The sequence below is a fragment of the Lissotriton helveticus genome, chromosome 2_1 (genome assembly GCF_964261635.1).
Source record: "Lissotriton helveticus chromosome 2_1, aLisHel1.1, whole genome shotgun sequence".
In the NCBI taxonomy this organism is placed as follows: domain Eukaryota; kingdom Metazoa; phylum Chordata; class Amphibia; order Caudata; family Salamandridae; genus Lissotriton; species Lissotriton helveticus.
The window spans coordinates 266,314,544-266,333,030 of NC_136059.1; the positions used below are offsets into that span (position 1 = coordinate 266,314,544).

An 18,487-nucleotide genomic window follows, 5' to 3' on the forward strand; every position below is an offset into this window, starting at 1 on the left:
GCCAAGGCCTTGCGGCGCGAGGAGAGCCCCCTCCCCCAAAGGCCCCCAAACTCTCACCCCCAAAGACTGTGATTAGAAGGATCTGCCAGTCCCGGTCAGACATGTTTTGGAAAATGTAGCTGCCTTCAAGCGCTGTGGAAGAGCACGCCCCTGCTTCTGTGGAAGCACCTGCTCACACGAGAGTGACAGTTCACAAGAGCCAGTACTCGCTCCTTCTACGCTCTACTACAGTATGTCTTCCGTAGCTCCTGATGTTTTGCATGCTCCTGTAGCCTTTACATTGCACCACGTACCCACGACCACTGGAGTTATGCAGCAAGGGATGCCCACATTATCTGGCAGGGTTGAACTAAATTACGCAGCGCCAAGAGGCCAATTATGTGGCATAATTAAGCACCTGTTGTGATACTTTTAGTTTCTCGTGGTTAGACATGTTAACTTTCTGCACAAAGGGTTCACCCCTCTAGTGGCAGTTTAACAACAAATACAGTAACCAGCAACTGAAAGGTGGCCAGTCAACCCTTGAGAAGGCCTTTCACTTCGAGGCAAAACGTCTTTGGTAACTTTTGACCTGTTCAAGATAGAACACCTTTTTTGGGGTTAAAATCAGCAAATTATGCAACAGATAATAGGTTAGGTGTGAATGCGCTAAATCCATAATTAATTAAAAAAAACAGCAGTCACAGAATTGCATAATTCAGTGGCCTTGCTCATACTCCACCAAAGGGCACTGATGCGAATGGTAGAACAAGTGGCACACTACGTGGGGGGGATGCGTCATTGGGAGGGTGTTGAATTCGTTGTGGTCTTGTAAAGGAAATGTATTGGTATCCGATGCACTGCATAATTTCTTTAAAAAAGTGACGGTGGCCAACATTTACTCCACTGCGCACTACTCCAACCGCCAGTTGCCTCTGTGAACACTGCACATAGCTGAATTGCATCAAACTAGTGATACCGAAGCAAAGATACACAAATTAGTACCGATTCTCATTTCCTCACATACGCCCACGTAATCTGTCGGCTCAGGTGCGCATCTGCAAGATTTTTCCCCTCATCCGCTGTGTTGTGTGAGGGTTCTAGATTGCTACTATGTAAGTGCGTTGAATATTTACACCCATTTACACTAACAAACACATACAACTGCGTACTTCACTTTCTACTCACAGAAACGCACACTTGCCCCCTCAAACAAAACACTCACACACTCTGATCACACCCTTAGTCTAATCTATGGCCACAGCCCAAGCACACTTATATACGTAGCACCACTGCCATACACACACGGACACCATCACTGCCATGCACACACGGACACCATCACTGCCATGCACGCACAGACACCACCACTGCCATGCACGCACAGACACCACCACTGCCATGCACGCACAGGCACCACCACTGCCATGCACGCACAGACACCACCACTGCCATGCACACACGGACACCATCACTGCCATGCACACAGGGAAACCACCACTGCCATGCACGCACAGACACCACCACTGCCATGCACGCACAGGCACCACCACTGCCATGCACGCACAGACACCACCACTGCCATGCACACACGGACACCATCACTGCCATGCACACACAGAAACCACCCCTCCCATACACACACGGACACCACCACTGCCATGCACACACGGACACCATCACTGGAATGCACACACGGACACCACCACTGCCATGCACGCACAGGCACCACCACTGCCATGCACGCACAGGCACCACCACTGCCATGCACGCACAGACACCACTACTGCCATGCACGCACAGACACCACCACTGCCATGCACGCACAGACACCACCACTGCCATGCACGCGGACACCACCATTGCCATACACACACAGAAACCACCCCTCCCATACACACACGGACACCACCCCTCCCATGCACACACGGACACCACCACTGGCATGCACACACAGACACCACCACTGCCATGCACACACAGACACCACCACTGGCATGCACACACAGACACCACCACTGCCATGCACACACGGGCACCAAAAAACAAAAATTATGCAAAGCATTGTCATTTACAATGCCAGTAACTCAAACTTAAATGCTGCGAGACCTATTGCATTGCAAATGCTTGTTTAGTCTGTAAGCACTATTTTCTTTAAATAGTTTCTCCTACTGCAGGCACGACATGCTTTCCTGCAACATTCAGCGCGCCATGCATCTTTTCACTTTCTAAGCAGCGGCAATGGCAGCAGACAATGGCGGCCGCTTCTTTGAATAGGTCTTGCATTTACAAAAGTTTGAGGTATTGGAATTGTAAATGGCAATGCCTTTTATTTATATGTTAATTATAAAAACAGATAAGTAAAAGGCATTGTCATTTACAATGCCAATAGCTTAAACTCTCTCAAATGCAAGACCTATTGTATTGCAAATGTTTGTTTTCATTTTACAGTCATGAGAACATGTTAGATTTACAGCTTTTTTTGTTCACAAACCGAAGACGTGCACTAAGGCTTTCTTACAGAAGCAACACAAGCTTAAATACAGCTGTAGCCGAAGATCAGGGCTACTTGAATTATGAGGTTATGTGGTGTTCTTCCAGGTATTTACCACAATGGCCGTATAATCCACCATCAGATGCGTAGTTTGTACAAAGAAAGTGTATTTCCAGATTGGACAGATCAAAAGTTACTAAGATTAAAAGTGCGACAAGTGGTGTCATGCACTAACAGACCCTTTGTAAATGTTAAGTAGCCACCTTGAAGTTGATGAATGCTATATTCAGGTGTTAACCCTTTCGATGCTGATGACGGAACCGCTCCGTCGTCAGCTGCGGTGGCGCTGTGCTGATGACGGAGTGGTTCCGTCATGGCCCGGCCGCCGCGCCGGATTCCGCGCCTGCGCTGGGCGTTCTATTGAGTGGGTGGGGCCATGACGGAACCGCTCCGTCATGAGCACAGCCCAACCGTGGCTGATGACGGAGCGGTTCCGTCACCAGCATGCGCCCGCCGCGCGGCCGCCACGCCCCCTTAGCGCTGCAGCGGAATAGCCGCCGCAGCGATGCAGTTAAACTGGTACTAGTAATGTGATACTTCCCCCCCCCCCCTCCCCCACAATATTAATAATGTTAACAAAATAATACTGCTACAAACTTTGTTGCATTATGCCACATAATGTGCCTTCTTCTTGTTGCAGAACAAGTCAACCATGCAACATAATTTGGCTTTCCTCTTCCCCATAATTACAGTTGCTATATCCATGATCTTGTTTCATTATGGGACTTACTTTTTAGATAGCTGACCTTCAACAGTCTCCCAGCTATAATTATCATCCTCCCTTTACAAAATACCTACTCTACTGGCTTTCCCACTTCTTGTTTAGAACTTCTTTGTAGTGCATAGAAGCACCATTAGCTGTGTACTAAACATAACTAGCGATGGAATGTTAAAATGTATTGGCACTAAGAAAATTAATTAATTTCATGTTCGAGGCATGTGGGCTGCTAAATTCATATCTTAGCATTAGATCGCCGCCTAGTGTTGGGCTCGGATGATTGCACATTGTTGTCCTGGAAGAGTCTTCGAAGTATCCTGAGATAGGTGGCTCCTCCCCTGGACTACAGTGCGCATGGGCATCGGCTCCATCCCCAGATTGTTTTTTTCCGCCATTGGGTTCGGATGTGGTCTCGACGTCTTACTGTCGGAACCAAGTAAAACTATCTTTTACCGGCCAAAAGGCCTCGATTTTCTTGCGTCGGTATTGTCTGCGCTCGGTCTCGAGTCTTCCGTCTCTTGAAGCCGGAATAAGCGGAGTTTTCTTCGCTTTCTAAACTTTGAGGCCTTCTCATCGCGACACGACAGCAAGCCTTTACGGACATGGAGCGGAGCCCGTTCAAGTACTGCCCGCTCTGTGGGTCCAAGTACCCACACATCGATCTACACCCTGTGTGTAACAAGTGCCTTTCACCGGACCACGACGACGGGAAGTGCAAGGCTTGTGCACAGTTCCGCTCCAAGAAAACTCTCAAGCTTCGGCGCGCGGTGCGCTTGGAAGCTAGGCAAGCGGCCCCAGATCCGGAGAACATCTTCGGCGACCAGGAAGAAGAGGTCCAGGGTCACCTTCTACAAATCTCCCCGTCACAGGCGGAGGTCGAGGCGGATCCGGGAGACGACGACGGAGTCGCGGGTCAGGTCCTCGAATACGTCGAAGAGGTAGGAGACGACGATGAGATTTATGGGGCCGCGGCGGACAGCTCTGCGGACGAGCTCTGCCCCGAAAGTTTCGAGGATACCGACCGGGACACGGGATCGCCTGTCGGCCTTACCCTGGACCCGTTGCCGCAAGCCACAGCCCCGCCTTCGGGCCCGGCTACGGACTCACTTGCTGGGCGCGATGTTTCGAAACCGAAACTGAAACCGTCGGGGTCGTCAACACCTAAAATGGCCGACCCGAAATCGAAACTGAAACCAAAGGACTCGAGTGTCCCTAAGATGGCTGCCGTGCCTGTGAGGAAGTCGGTGCCCGTCACCCCGTCGGCTCCGTCGACCTCCGGTCCGCAGAAGCCGAGGAAGTCTATCGATTCCGATGCTCCGAAATCGAAGCCGACGCCCGAGGAAGGGGCCCCCAAGAAAGATGGTCGGCACGGATCAGCGGCTCCGACGCCGTCCAAGCCCGCCAAGGTCGGCTCCAAAGAGGCTACGCCCAAGAAGTCTGCGCCCCGGCCTCAAGATTCGGAGGAGCCGAAGAAGGTTTCCGCGCCCAAACCGCACAAGGCCCGCGAGGACGTCGGATCCGAGGGACCGCTCAAAGCATCCTTGTCGGCGACGAAACCCACTGGCAGTGTACCGTCCCCCATTGCGGAGTCACTGCAGAGAATCAGGGAGAAAGCCTTTGCTCCATCGGCTCCGATGCCATCACCGCAGACGCAAAAGGACGCTCCGGCTAAGCCTTCTGGAAAACTCCTTTTTCTCTTGCCACCTAAGGAGGCGCCGAAAGCGTTTTCGACGAAATCGGCTCCGAAACAGGGTTCCTCGCTGCCTGACCCTCTTCCACGTCGTGTACTCGAATCGGAAGACGATTCAGAGCATTTCATCGATGCTGCCACTGGCAAGCTGACACTCTATAAACGGAAGATCACTTCGGAGCCGGTGGAACCCTACGTCATCCCGTTGAAGAAGAAGAGGGTGCCCCTTGACGCCTTAGGCCTCACGGAACCGATTCAGCCTCCTCCTAGACGGAGCCCTACTCCCTCCCCAGAACACTCTGTGGGTGAGGAAGATGATGAGGATGAACAGTACAATTTCCCCATCGATGAACCTGATGTCCAACCAGATTCATACGACGACACTGGTGACCAGAACACCCAAGGTGCGGGCCAAGACCCGCAGACCTTTAATCCACGTGCATCCCCGACTGAGGACTCAGCAGGATTTCATGCACTAATTGAACGGGCGGCGGCCAATCATGATGTGGACATGCATGCCGACCCGGTTGAGGAAGACTTCCTTTTTGACACCTTTGCCATATCTGAAAGGACAGTAAAGACACTTCCTATGCTGAAAGGTGTTCTCAAACATGCTGGAGACATTTTTAAGGAGCCTACGAGGGCTAGAGTGGTCAACCCTCGCATTGAAAAGAAGTACAGGCCTGCTCCTGCGGACCCCGTCTACATCCGGGGACAATTGCCACTGGACTCTCTTGTGGTTGCCAATGCCAGGAAACGTGCCAACTCCCAGACAACGGGTGAAGCTCCTCCCCCGGATAAAGAGTCCAAAGTGCTTGAGGCAGGAGGCAAGAGAGTGGCTGCACAGGCGGCTAACTTTTGGCGCATCGCAAATACACAGGCGCTCCTGGCGCGTTATGATAGGGCGCACTACGACACCCTAGAACAGGTTATACAACACCTGCCCCCACAGTTCCAAGAAGGCACCAAGATGCTTATTGAGGAAGGAAAGCTAATATCAAACGCAGCCATCAAGTGTGCACTTGACGCTGCGGACACAGCTGCTAGGGCTATCAACACTAGCGTTATGCTGAGAAGACAAGCCTGGCTCCGCATCTCAGGGTTCAAGCAGGATATTCAGACTACAATCCTGAATCAGCCCGTCAATCCTGATAGTCTGTTTGGTCCGGATGTTGACACCACCCTAGAGAAGATAAAGAAGGACACGGAAACTGCTAAGTCTATGGGGGCCTTGCAGTCCCAACAGTTTCGTGGCAGCAATTTTCGTCGCTCAGGTGCACGTGGAGTCACCAGAGGACAGATGGGTCAACAATCCCAGTTCTCCAAAGGTGGGGCGCAATCCTCGTTCACTAAGCAGAACAAGGGAGGTTATAGGAATAACAGCAACAGAGGTCGCGGCAGAGGAAACAACAGCTCCCGCACCTCGACTCCAAGCAAACAGTGACTTTCTGTCACTGCCCCCCGACCACCTAACACCTGTCGGGGGGAGACTGCAGCAGTTCCTGCCCGTCTGGAGAAACATCACCACAGACAGGTGGGTGTGTCAACTGATCCAAAATGGTTATTGCCTAGAGCTGAAATCCACTCCACCCAACATCCCACCGAGGCAAAGGCCTATGTCCGCAGAGCATTTGCACTTATTGCAGCAGGAAGTAGTGGCGATGCTGCAAAAAGGCGCAATCGAGCTCGTGCCGGTGGGGGAGGAAGGCACAGGGGTATACTCCCTGTACTTCCTTATTCCAAAGAAGGACGGTTCTCTCAGGCCCATTCTCGATCTACGTCCCCTCAACCTGTACATACTGTCAGAGCATTTCCATATGCTTACACTGCAGCAGATTCTTCCCTTGCTAAACCAGGGAGACTTCTTAGCGACCTTAGATCTCAAGGATGCTTATTTCCACATTCCACTACACCCGTCTCACAGGAAATACCTAAGATTCACTATTCAAGGCAGGCACTACCAGTTCAAGGTCCTACCCTTCGGAGTCACTACGGCCCCGAGGGTGTTCACCAAGTGTCTAGCGACAGTGGCGGCGCACCTCAGGAGGCAGAATATCCATGTCTACCCCTACCTAGACGACTGGCTCGTACAAGCCAAGTCAGAGCAACAGTGCGCCGCAGACATGTCGACTACAATTCACCTTCTTCACGATCTGGGTTTCTCCCTAAATTACCCAAAATCCCATCTTCAGCCGGCACATGTCCGGCAGTTCCTGGGTGCTACGATCAACACCCTGACAGCCATGGCTCAGCCAAACCAAGTCAGAATCGACAGCATTCAGTCACTGATCCAACGATTCCGACCGAGACACTCCCTGCCAGCGAGAGTGTTCATGCAGTTGATAGGCATGATGGCCTCCTGCATCTTCATAGTCCCTCACGCACGGTTACATATGCGCCCGCTCCAGGAGTGCTTAGCGAATCAGTGGACACAGGCTCGTGGGCAATTGACAGACCTAGTGTTGGTTACCAGTCGGGCATACGACTCTCTGCATTGGTGGACTCCACACAACCTTTGCAAGGGCCGACTGTTCCAAGAGCCCGTGCCGCAGATTGTCCTGACGACGGACGCATCCCTCCAGGGATGGGGAGCACATGTGCTCACTTACACGGTGCAGGGACTATGGACGACGCAGCAACAGAAGATGCACATCAACTATCTGGAACTGATGGCAATCTTCATGGCGCTCAAGTCCTTCATTGTACATCTGAGCAACAAGGTCGTGCTAGTCCGGACGGACAACATGACCGCGATGTACTACATTCAGAAACAGGGGGGCACCCACTCGCCACAGCTGTCTCATCTAGCTCAGAGCATGTGGAAGTGGGCCATTCAGAGGAACATTTTCCTCATGGCAGAACACCTCCCGGGCAAGGACAATCAGATGGCGGATCTGCTCAGCAGATACAGCCATCAGATGCACGAGTGGGAGATACACTCTTCTGTTCTCCACCCGTACTTCCAGCAGTGGGGTCATCCGGAGATAGACCTGTTCGCAACAAAGGAGAACGCAAAATGCCGACTCTTTGCCGCCAGGTTCCCTCACCCACAGTCGCAGGGGAATGCGATATGGATGAACTGGTCAGGCAAATTTGCATACGCTTTTCCGCCAGCCCCTCTAATACCGCTGGTCGCAAGAAAGCTAAGGCAGCACTCCATGACTCTCGTCCTGGTTGCTCCAACGTGGGCACGTCAGGCTTGGTACACCACGTTCCTCGAACTCTCAGTGGTGCCGCATCAAAGACTGCGCCTCACACCCAGTCTTTTGACGCAGAACCATGGAGACATTCAGCATCCAGATCCACGACAGCTCAACCTGGCGATCTGGCTCCTGAAGTCCTAGAGTTTGGATACCTTAACCTACCTCCAGAATGCATGAGTATCATCAAGGAGGCGAGGAAACCTACTACTAGAGCATGCTATGCTGCTAAGTGGAAGCGTTTTGTCATCTATTGTACGTCCAATGACATCAACCCGCTAGATGCATCTATTCCCAACATCATCTGCTATCTGTTACATCTCTACAAGTGCAATCTGGCGTACACTTCCATTCGGATACATCTCTCAGCCATAGCGGCTTATCTTCAGAACAGGCAGCACCTCTCTGTCTTCAGAGTGCCCGCCATTAAAGCCTTCCTTGAAGGTCTGAAGAGAGTCATTCCCCCAAGAACTCCACCAGCTCCGGTGTGGAACCTCAACGTCGTTCTCACCAGACTGATGGGGCCACCATTTGAGCCACTGCACTCGTGTGAGCTCCAATTCCTTACGTGGAAAGTGGCCTTTCTGATAGCTATTACGTCTCTGAGGCGTGTCAGTGAGTTGCAAGCGCTCACCATACAAGAGCCGTTCATTCAAATTCACCCGAATAGGGTAGTGCTACGCACTAACCCTAAATTCCTCCCTAAGGTGGTGTCACAGTTTCATCTTAACCAAACTATCGACTTACCAGCATTCTTTCAAAACCCGCAAACGGTGGCGGAAAGAATGCTCCATACCTTAGATGTACGGAGGGCGTTGATGTACTACATAGACAGGACACAACCCTTTAGAAAGACAAAACAACTCTTTGTTGCCTTCGCACCACAACACAAAGGCAACCCAATTTCCAAAGCAGGGATAGCCAGGTGGATTGTTAAGTGCATCCAGATATGTTATCAAAAAGCCAAGCGCACTTTAACAATACCCCCCAGAGCGCACTCCACACGCAAACTGGGGGCATCCATGGCTTTCCTAGGGAACATTCCTTTAGAGGATATTTGCAGAGCAGCCACGTGGGTCACACCACATACCTTCACAAAACACTACTGTGTTGATGTGCATTCCAAGCAGCAAGCAGCTGTAGGACAGGCTGTTCTCAAAACACTTTTTCAGGTTTCTGCAGCTGGCACGGGCAACCGCCGCTGATGGAGGGACTGCTATGTATTCTATGCTAAGATATGAATTTAGCAGCCCACATGCCTCGAACTGAATATGCTACTTACCAGTATGCATCTGTTCTTGGCATGTAGGGCTGCTAACATTCATATCGCCCGCCCTCCTCCCCGGTGCCTGTCGCAGCTGCAGATATACTATTGTATTTATTTCATTAGCATGGACATCCTTTACACTTTCACTCCATCTCCTGCCACAATGGCGAAAAACAATCTGGGGATGGAGCCGATGCCCATGCGCACTGTAGTCCAGGGGAGGAGCCACCTATCTCAGGATACTTCGAAGACTCTTCCAGGACAACAATGTGCAATCATCCGAGCCCAACACTAGGCGGCGATCTAATGCTAAGATATGAATGTTAGCAGCCCTACATGCCAAGAACAGATGCATACTGGTAAGTAGCATATTCATTACAGTATATTGCATTCTAAATATGATTTATTCGCTATTGACTGTAATTCGCCACATATCTGATTTTCACCTTTTTAGCAAGTCCTCAACCCTATCAAAAGCTCAGAACAGGAGATAAATGCATACAGTTTCAAAAAACGTTTCCATCAGTGGAATGCAGACCAATACGGAGCCATTACATCTATTTCTATTTGTGAAATTTTTGCGATGTATTAAAACACTTTTTGCCTTAAACAGTTGAGTATGGTAAACTAAAAGTGTTTTAGTCTTGCCCATATCTGCTGTGTCTGGCGTATTTGATCTACTGGTGAAACAATAGCGAGCAGGGTGCGTTAAAGCAATTTATAGATACTATGTATTTTTGGATTAATAAATGTATACATTTAGTTGTACAACTATAATATGTAAAATTGGAAGCAAATACCTATATATAGAATGTTAGGCGTTATTTAACTCTAATAGATCTGCATATACCGCGGGCACATTGTCAGAAAAATTGGAATTCTTTTAACTGATTTCTCTAGGAAAAATAATTTAATTTAACATTCAGTTCTTTTTGGTTCAGTGTAAATTATTTTAAACAAGATTCATGTTGGTAAGTAGATTTGATTGTCTAACCATGTTATATTTTTAGGTCTCGCCTACTTAGGCTGCGCATGCCTTACCAAGGCCACTGCACGCCTACTGCACTCTGTCACGATGACCTTTAGGGTCTACTACAGCACCTTCAGCATGTAAAATTGCCTCGCACCACCTACGTGTGTAAAGAGCGCATGCACAGACTGATCAAAAAGTGCATGTATTGAATGCATGTGTACGAACGGCTAATGGGCCATGCATTCAAGTATAGAGTACTAGCCACAGCCGAGTGCCCTAATTTCACGGTCCTTGCATGCATGTACAGATACTACAATGTGCACATATATAGACCTGTTCAGATGGCAAAAGCTCCTTATTTACAAGGACGGTGTTTCATTTCTATATGTGATGCATGGACAGACTGGGCTATTGTGTCTGCTTGCTCAAGCTAATTTTCTCCGTACCGATTGCTCATACTTTGCGTATGTTTGATACAGTGCGCAAGTATCCATTACTGTAACTGTTTGTATATGTACAGCTTGCTACTTTATCTTGAACATGCACAGATAACTTTCTCTCTGCTCTTACACTCCTTAGGCTCAGTCTGTACATGTGCGAACTTCTTATACATTGTGCATATACATAGATTGTGTGGCTGTGCACAAACATAGATCTCATGAGCAGCTCTTTTATTAAGGCTTCACCTGTGTTTCGCGTACCCGCTAACCCTACAGGTAGCTAATTTTACATTGCGTGCACATGTACTCTGTGCCCACATGCTACTACGGCTGATTCTGTGAGTCTTAAAAATAAAGGCTGCATGTGCGTATCAAGTCTGTGTACACACAGGTAATATATATATAGTGTAAACTGCAGACATTTCTTCTGCAGTATACAAGTGCCTCAGCTCTGCGTGCCTTGATAGACTTCTTCTCCTGTGCTGTCATGTAGAGTGTATGTTTAATCTGTATATGGTTACAGACCGCTCATATTTGTGCCCCTATATGGATTGTCCTTGCTGTTTGCATTTTACCAGCTCTACATGCCGATCTGTGCCTGCAATCTGCACTCCTTACACCAGATGTCTTCAAACTTTTGTCGGCCGAGCCCCCACATCTAAACCTTTTAAACGTCGAGCCCCCCCACCACCACCTGACAAAAAAGTTCTGGAAGCTGGTACTCTGCATCATTGATGACCATTCCCCCCTGCAGAGCCCAGGGTGAGCGGTGGGTTGAGTGTATAGTGATCAGTGTGAGTACATTGTGATTCCTGTGTGTGCAAGGTGAGTGTGAAAGTGAAGGGCGGGTATGAGGAGTGAGTTGTCTGAATGCAGGGTGCATTTCCAGACACAGCTGGAGTAACTCAGCATGTCCTTGAGACCTGGCATAGGGTTTCAGATATTAGTTAAACTATTGCTTTTATGGCATTATTCAGGGTCCAGGGGTCGAGGGTGGAGGAAATAAATATTGTGCTCATCCTGCAACAAACTCCCAGTCTTGCGATTAGGGTTGCCAGCTCATTATAGTGATGTCCCAGACGGTACAAAAGTAAGCAGTCCACTAAAGCTTATTTTCAGCACTAATCTGTGCATACTTGGAACAGCAAAAATAAATAGAAAACATTTTTAATTGTGTTCTAAGGCTGCCTGAATGATCTATGACTTATAAATAAAAGGAACAAAGTTTGAAACATCACATTACAAATGAATACATACTATTTTATGTATAACCCTATTTAGTGTCAAGACAAGATCTTTGCAGGGTCTTTAAAACACACATGGCTGGCATTTTTATTTTGGTAACCCTACTTTATATTCCCTGTTCATGAAATGCATTCTCACATTAAGGCAGTAAAATGTAAAGATAGGCAGAGTGGGGGCACAGGGGGTACTTGAACCAGAAAACAAACAGCCTCTGTAATCAGTTTACAACGGTATGTAAATATGCACAGCTCCCCCCCTCCCGCCCCCGCATATTGTGGCAGCCCGGACTGAGACATCCTCAAGGGCACACACACACAGTTTTGTAGCTGCCAGCCGCACCTGAGGACTTCACACGTCTTTAAAAGACCATTTACGCATTAAAGAGAGGCTTTGTTGTTTTGTCACCCCTTCTTAGAGCCCCTGCATTTCCACTCCTCATTTGCTGGAAGAATTCGGCTCCCCACCCGAAATCGTTGCACCTCTGGCCTTTAAGACCTGTGACCCCAGACACACTCAGCCGGGCCCCAGGCAGCTGGAGCTGCAGCAGCCTGGCTGAGACACATGGCTCGACTCGCGCCTGGAATCAACAAAAAAAGATGAAGGTGGGGTGAATTGCGCGCCCCCCCCCTGAAGGGATGCTGCGCCCCCCCCCCAGTGGAGCGCGCCCCACAGTTTGAAGACCGCTGCCTTACACTATGGATTATACGCTGAGGCTGCACCTTCTGCAACTGTCTGTAGTGTCCGTGTACACAGTCAAGGCACTGGACGAGGCGCTAGAAGTGGCCTGTCAGCGCGTGTAACAGCCATTCACACTATTGTCGGTGTGAGTACGTGTTGGTCTGCCGTAGATATCTTCTCCTTATTTTTTTTTTCTCTGCAATGGACATGTATATCGCGCGGTGTATACCAGAACACTGAGATACCCGGCCCACTGCCTCTAAAAATGTATGCCTTTTCTCTGTTTGTCATTGCGTGTAAAATGTGCATTGTTTTTGTTATCACTGGTATCTATCTGCTACTCCTTCTGGTTTTGCAAAGGTCTCTTATAAATTAATTTGTGCACAGACTGTGTCCCAGCTGTTGTACGCTTGCATTCCTTTTCGTCTACCAGCTGTACGTGTGCCGATCTATTTGTAGCCATTGGTATTTTTTTTCCCCTGCAACATCGGGATAATTGTTGACTTTTCCACATTGTTAATGCCTACGCATGTCCCGTGTTAGGGTTGCAGGTGAAATGGTAAAAGCATTCTAAACCAATGACAACTGTCCATAAGAAGCTAATGGAGCGCAGGTAATAAATCACAGGGGTTCAATGGGGCTCCATTGCTTAACTCAGTAACGATCGAAGCATCCTCCTTGGAGGCATGAACTGATGAGCCAGCCCCGTGGTACGGCACCCGTCTCTGCCATGGAGGTTGTAGTCTGAGCTCAACAGGCGATGCTCCCCACGGGCCCATCTTACCAGTATGAGAGATCGGTAAACCGAGTTTCAAAACAGAACATGCCACAAACTTTCTCAAAATGGTTAATTCACAGTTGCGCTCTTACTTGGCGACTACAGCGTCCAAGGACTTTGACGAGTCTATATGAATGCGAGTACGGTTTGAGACTGTTCATATTTCAAATTGCCCTTAAATTCATGTTTTGTTTACTTCTATAATTCCGTAGAGCTTTGAAAAGCATTCATCTTGCACGGTGATACCCAAACCATTCTTTTGTTATTTGTGATGTAGAAATGTGATCAAGGGGTCCTGTCTTGTGTTTGAGCCTCTTTTAACACTTTTGTGTAATTGTTACTGTGTAACATTTTCAGTTAAATTGTGACCGTTACCATAGGAATGGTCACAAAACAGGACTGAGATAAAATTTAAAGTTGGCATTGTGGCTTGAATTGCGCTGCATTGTGTTTACCGTTGCCGTGCTGTATTGTTGGTTTGATTAGAGTAGGTGCTCGGAGGGCACACAGACACAAACGTTCATTTCTCTTCTGATCAGCAGATTTTTCTATATCCTTAAAAGTACAATTCAGGCAGTACATACCAAACCTCTCTACTGCTCACTCTCTACTACTCACTCTCTACTACTCACTCTTTACTACTCACTCTTTACTACTCACTCTCTACTACTCATTCTCTACTTACTCTCTACTCACTCTCTACTACTCACTTTCTACTACTCTCTACTCACTCTCTACTTCTCACTCTCTACTACTCTATACTACTCACTCTCTTCTACTCAATCTCTAATACTCTACTACTCTCTCCTACTCACTCTCTATTATTCTACTCACTCTCTACTACTCTCTACTACCCTCTACTTCTCTCTTTCTACTACTCACTCTCTACTGCTCACTCTCTACTGCTCACTCTCTGCTTCTCACTCTCTACTACTCTATACTACTCACTACTACACACTCTCTACTACTCTACTACTCACTCTCTATTACTCTCTACTCCCTCTACTACTCACTCTCTACTACTCACTCTCTACTACTCACTCTCTACTATTCACTCTCTACTACTCACTCTCTACTATGCTCTACTACTTAGTCTCTACTACTATCTACTCACTCTCTACTACTCTTTACTACTCACTTTACTACTACGCTCTACTATTCACTCTCTACTACTCACTCTCTACCTCTCTACTCCCTACCGCTCATAACTACAAATGTATGCATGCATACATATACATTTATGCATACATATGCATGTTATGTACATGAAAGTTTGAAAAACACTAATAAAAGTGAAGCTAAAAAGCCGCCTGATTACAAACAGAACTGTTTAACTTAAACGAGGGCGAAACCTATTGCATTTTCAATGCTTGTTATGCTAGTGTTCTCATTAATTTCACATTCCTGAAAGTAACTTTTCAGGTGCTCTTGAGTGAATATTGCAGATCAGTATCTGTTTCTTTGTCTTGTACGTTTGAGTTTAAGAGAAAAGCGCAGTGTAGGTGTGATTAGGGTGTTTATTTCTAACGTATGGTTCCCCATACTATTTATTATCTACTGGTCCTGGATTATGTTTATTTACTAACAAACTGAAAATCATATTTGATTATACCAAATTCCTCTCCTCTTTCACCTTTTCTACACTTCTGCTCCACAGTACCCATTCAGTGTCTTGGAATGGTTAACATTTGCAGCATCAGCTCACTAAGTTGCAATGTAGTTTATTTCTAAAAGTGAGATTTTTGCAACACGCAGTCTTTTTGAAAAATGTACTAAGCTACATAATCATATGCTTATCAATCTTTTGTGTCTAGGTATTCAGCCTGGACCAATATACGGGAAACTTAAAAACGGAGCCTCTGTGGTTTTAGAAAATGGAGTAACTATTAGACCATTGGATGTTTTAGACGAACCCATTCCTGGAAGAAAGGTGTGTATTTTAGGTGACTGTTCAGGTGTTGTTGGAGACGGCGGAGTGAAACTTTGCAATGGAGCCGATCTGCTGGTTCACGAAGCAACATTGGACGACAGTCAGATGGAGAAAGCAAGAGAGCATGGCCATAGCACACCACGGGTCGCAGCAGAGTTTGCGAAGCTTTGTGGAGTTAAACACTTGGTTCTGACACATTTTAGCCAGAGGTATAAGCCTCCGGACCTGATTGGAGAAGGAGACGACGATGTTACTGAACTGAAAAGACAAGCTGAATTGGTTGTAGATCTTCAAGAAGTGACTTTAGCTGAAGATTTTATGACAATTGTGATTCCTTATAAAAAGCAGAACTAATTTGAATGTAAACTATTTCTAGCGTCTCGAAACCCACTTGAACTGAAATGAGGTTAAGTTGTAGGTTGTGCTTGACATGTTCAATGGCAGCTTTGCATTCTTTCTCATGCAGCACTAGACATACACTTAAAGCGCTCATAGTTCCAATCTGGAGGAGAAGCAGAAAGGCCATTGGTCCATGGCTTGGACTCGGAAGAAACAACAATAAAACCTGTGTTTCGTGTTCCATTCCTAGCTCAAGCAATACCCACTGTTGAGAGCATAACATGCCATATGCCTGCTGCTTCCTGCACGTCAGTGGGTAAATGTACTTTTGCCTGAAAACATATCTGCCCTGTTCCCATGGATTCTTTGTCACTGTTGCATTTTGTAAAATTATGGAGTATCAAAAAACGTAGTGTCAGTGTGTGCAAACATTTGTACAGAAATAATTATTTTCTAGCGAGCATGAGAAATTTGTGTTTGCCATAATTATAGGAAAACAGTACATTAAAAAAAGATTAAGAAAGATGTTTCACCAGCAGATGCATACGAAACTGATTTTAGTTGGCCTCTCGAGAACTGTTTTAGATTTGAAATACAAAAGGACTCTGTTCTTGGGTCTTTTTTTTTTTAAAGCTTAGTTTTAAAACATTTGTATTTGACGAGTAGGCATTGTGTGCCATTATAACCACGCAATGTACAAATTGCTGTTTTTTTAGCATGAAAAAGCATTAAACATTTATGTGTCTGCAATTAAGTGTGATGCATGTATCAAAACATGCAACTTATTTTTTCTTAATGTTAATTTTAAAAATGTAGAGTCCGTTCCACATTTGGTTTCTTTTTGACAAAAGCTGTCTAAGGTAATTCCTTATGTCAGTCTTTTATTCTGTCAATATCATTTTGTGATTGTATTGCACTCTATTTCATAGTATTCCATCATTCTGAGTTCACTTTTCATGTTCGTACATTAAGTGCACTACCTGTCCCTGCAATGACATATTAATTTTATGTTAAATACATTAAAACTTTGGTTTATTCTCTTAAACATAGTTCACTGATGATTGTTTGGTTTGACATTGCTTATGCAGCCCACTAAACAAGATATTAAAGCTCATAAAAATACGCTGTTTTTGCCATTTCATAAAATAAAAATTTGAGGCAGATTCTGTGTGTTCCATGAATAGTAGCTGATGGGAAAGATTGAAAACCTATTTTCTAAAGAACTTGCAGATTGTCATTTTAGAGTGGTCATTAAAAAATGTTTGCCACAGAACTTAAAATATTTAAACACTGCATTATCATTAGCTCTCAGGACATATGTAAGAAAGTGTGTTATTAGTTGTGCAGGATGTGAGGCCTGCACAAGTAATAGGTCCACAATTTCTCCTTAAGGAACCAAGCTCACAATTGTAGCACTTGACTCTCTCAGGGTAGCGAAGCAGAGAAGTCCAAGGACTATTTAGGGTAAGTGGTGTGGGATAATAATCACTATTTGCTGCTATGCAGCAATATGACTCAATAAATAATTATCCAGCCTTTGCAAAAGGAAAACTCCATTTATTACACACACACAGTACTAAATACTATACATTAATTTACAAATATATACATCAGGCAGATAGAAACACATTTGACAATCTGAAATCACATTTCACCCCTAAAATCGCAGTATCTCCCCACTTACACTAGATAGAACATCACCATATATGGGGTATCACTTTAAATAAAGCACGCCTACTGGTCTTGTCACAAGTCACTACATCATTATATAAGGCAAGCCTATTGGCTTTATAAACCGTCATAACATTAATATACATGAGGCGAGCCTAATGGCTTTGTCAAAGGTTCAGCACATTAAAAGACCTAAAAGCACTATCTTTTCATTGCAATGATTAACCATGTTCAAATGCAAACATTATTATCAATTAAGCATTGTAACGTTAGCCAAAAATCAATGTTAGCAACGTATTGTTGATAAAGCATTTAAACTGAACATAACTTGTCTGAGTCTTTCGTTGACACATTTGGGCCACATAACATGGCACCACAGAACCAACCACTTAGCTGTTCCACTCCCAGGCTGTAGAATAAAAGTTCCAACATTATGAATTCACCCAAGCACAGCCTTAAACATGCTAATGGCACCCCTGTGTTCTTGGGGTACCATTGAAGGCAGAAAAGTATGCAAATCGGCCCCTACCAACGAATTATGGGGAACTTCAAACCAGGAGCCGTGTATATAATATGAGCGGCACCCCCGCTGTTTTTGGAAAAATCGAGCCGCCCAGGTTAGTTGCCTCAGCAATACGTTTGTTCCTTTCTTCTTATTTTTTTGGGGGGGGGAGGGGCAGGGGGGTACGCGGTCCCAACTTGAGTTTAGCATTTAATATATGTAATAATGTAGCACAATGATTCCCTATGGCACCACCCATCCTTGCTATTGTGAAAATAGTTTTGGGGGGTATTTCACAGTAAAGACATGTTCAACAATAGTTTCTAAATGTCCTAATTTAAATATTTGCACCCTGCCTTTATGGCCAAAAAGACCTATATAGGAGTGACTTAATAATATTTGAAAGGAAGGCTTAGGGCTGTCAGAAGGGATATATTTTGACAGGTCAAATTTGTAGTTTAAAACTGCCACTGGCAGGTTACCTGTGTGCAGCCTCTCATATGTAGCTTGCACCCATGCAAAC

The 18,487-nt window shown here is 46.2% G+C and overlaps 1 protein-coding gene across 3 annotated transcripts in view; it reads left to right on the top strand.

Annotated features, from left to right (window-relative positions):
• Positions 1-18,487, top strand: part of ELAC1 (elaC ribonuclease Z 1) — an 84,435-nt gene that overhangs the window by 28,422 nt on the left and 37,526 nt on the right. For 2 of the 3 annotated variants that reach the window (XM_078674804.1, XM_078674803.1), the window contains exon 4: positions 15,337-17,781. The exons of the other annotated variant lie outside the window; for it this stretch is intronic. In XM_078674804.1, coding sequence (XP_078530930.1) covers positions 15,337-15,806 — 470 coding nt within the window. In that variant the 3' untranslated portion in view covers positions 15,807-17,781. Of the gene's footprint in view, positions 1-15,336; positions 17,782-18,487 lie in introns of those variants that run through there. 3 annotated transcript variants of the gene reach the window in all.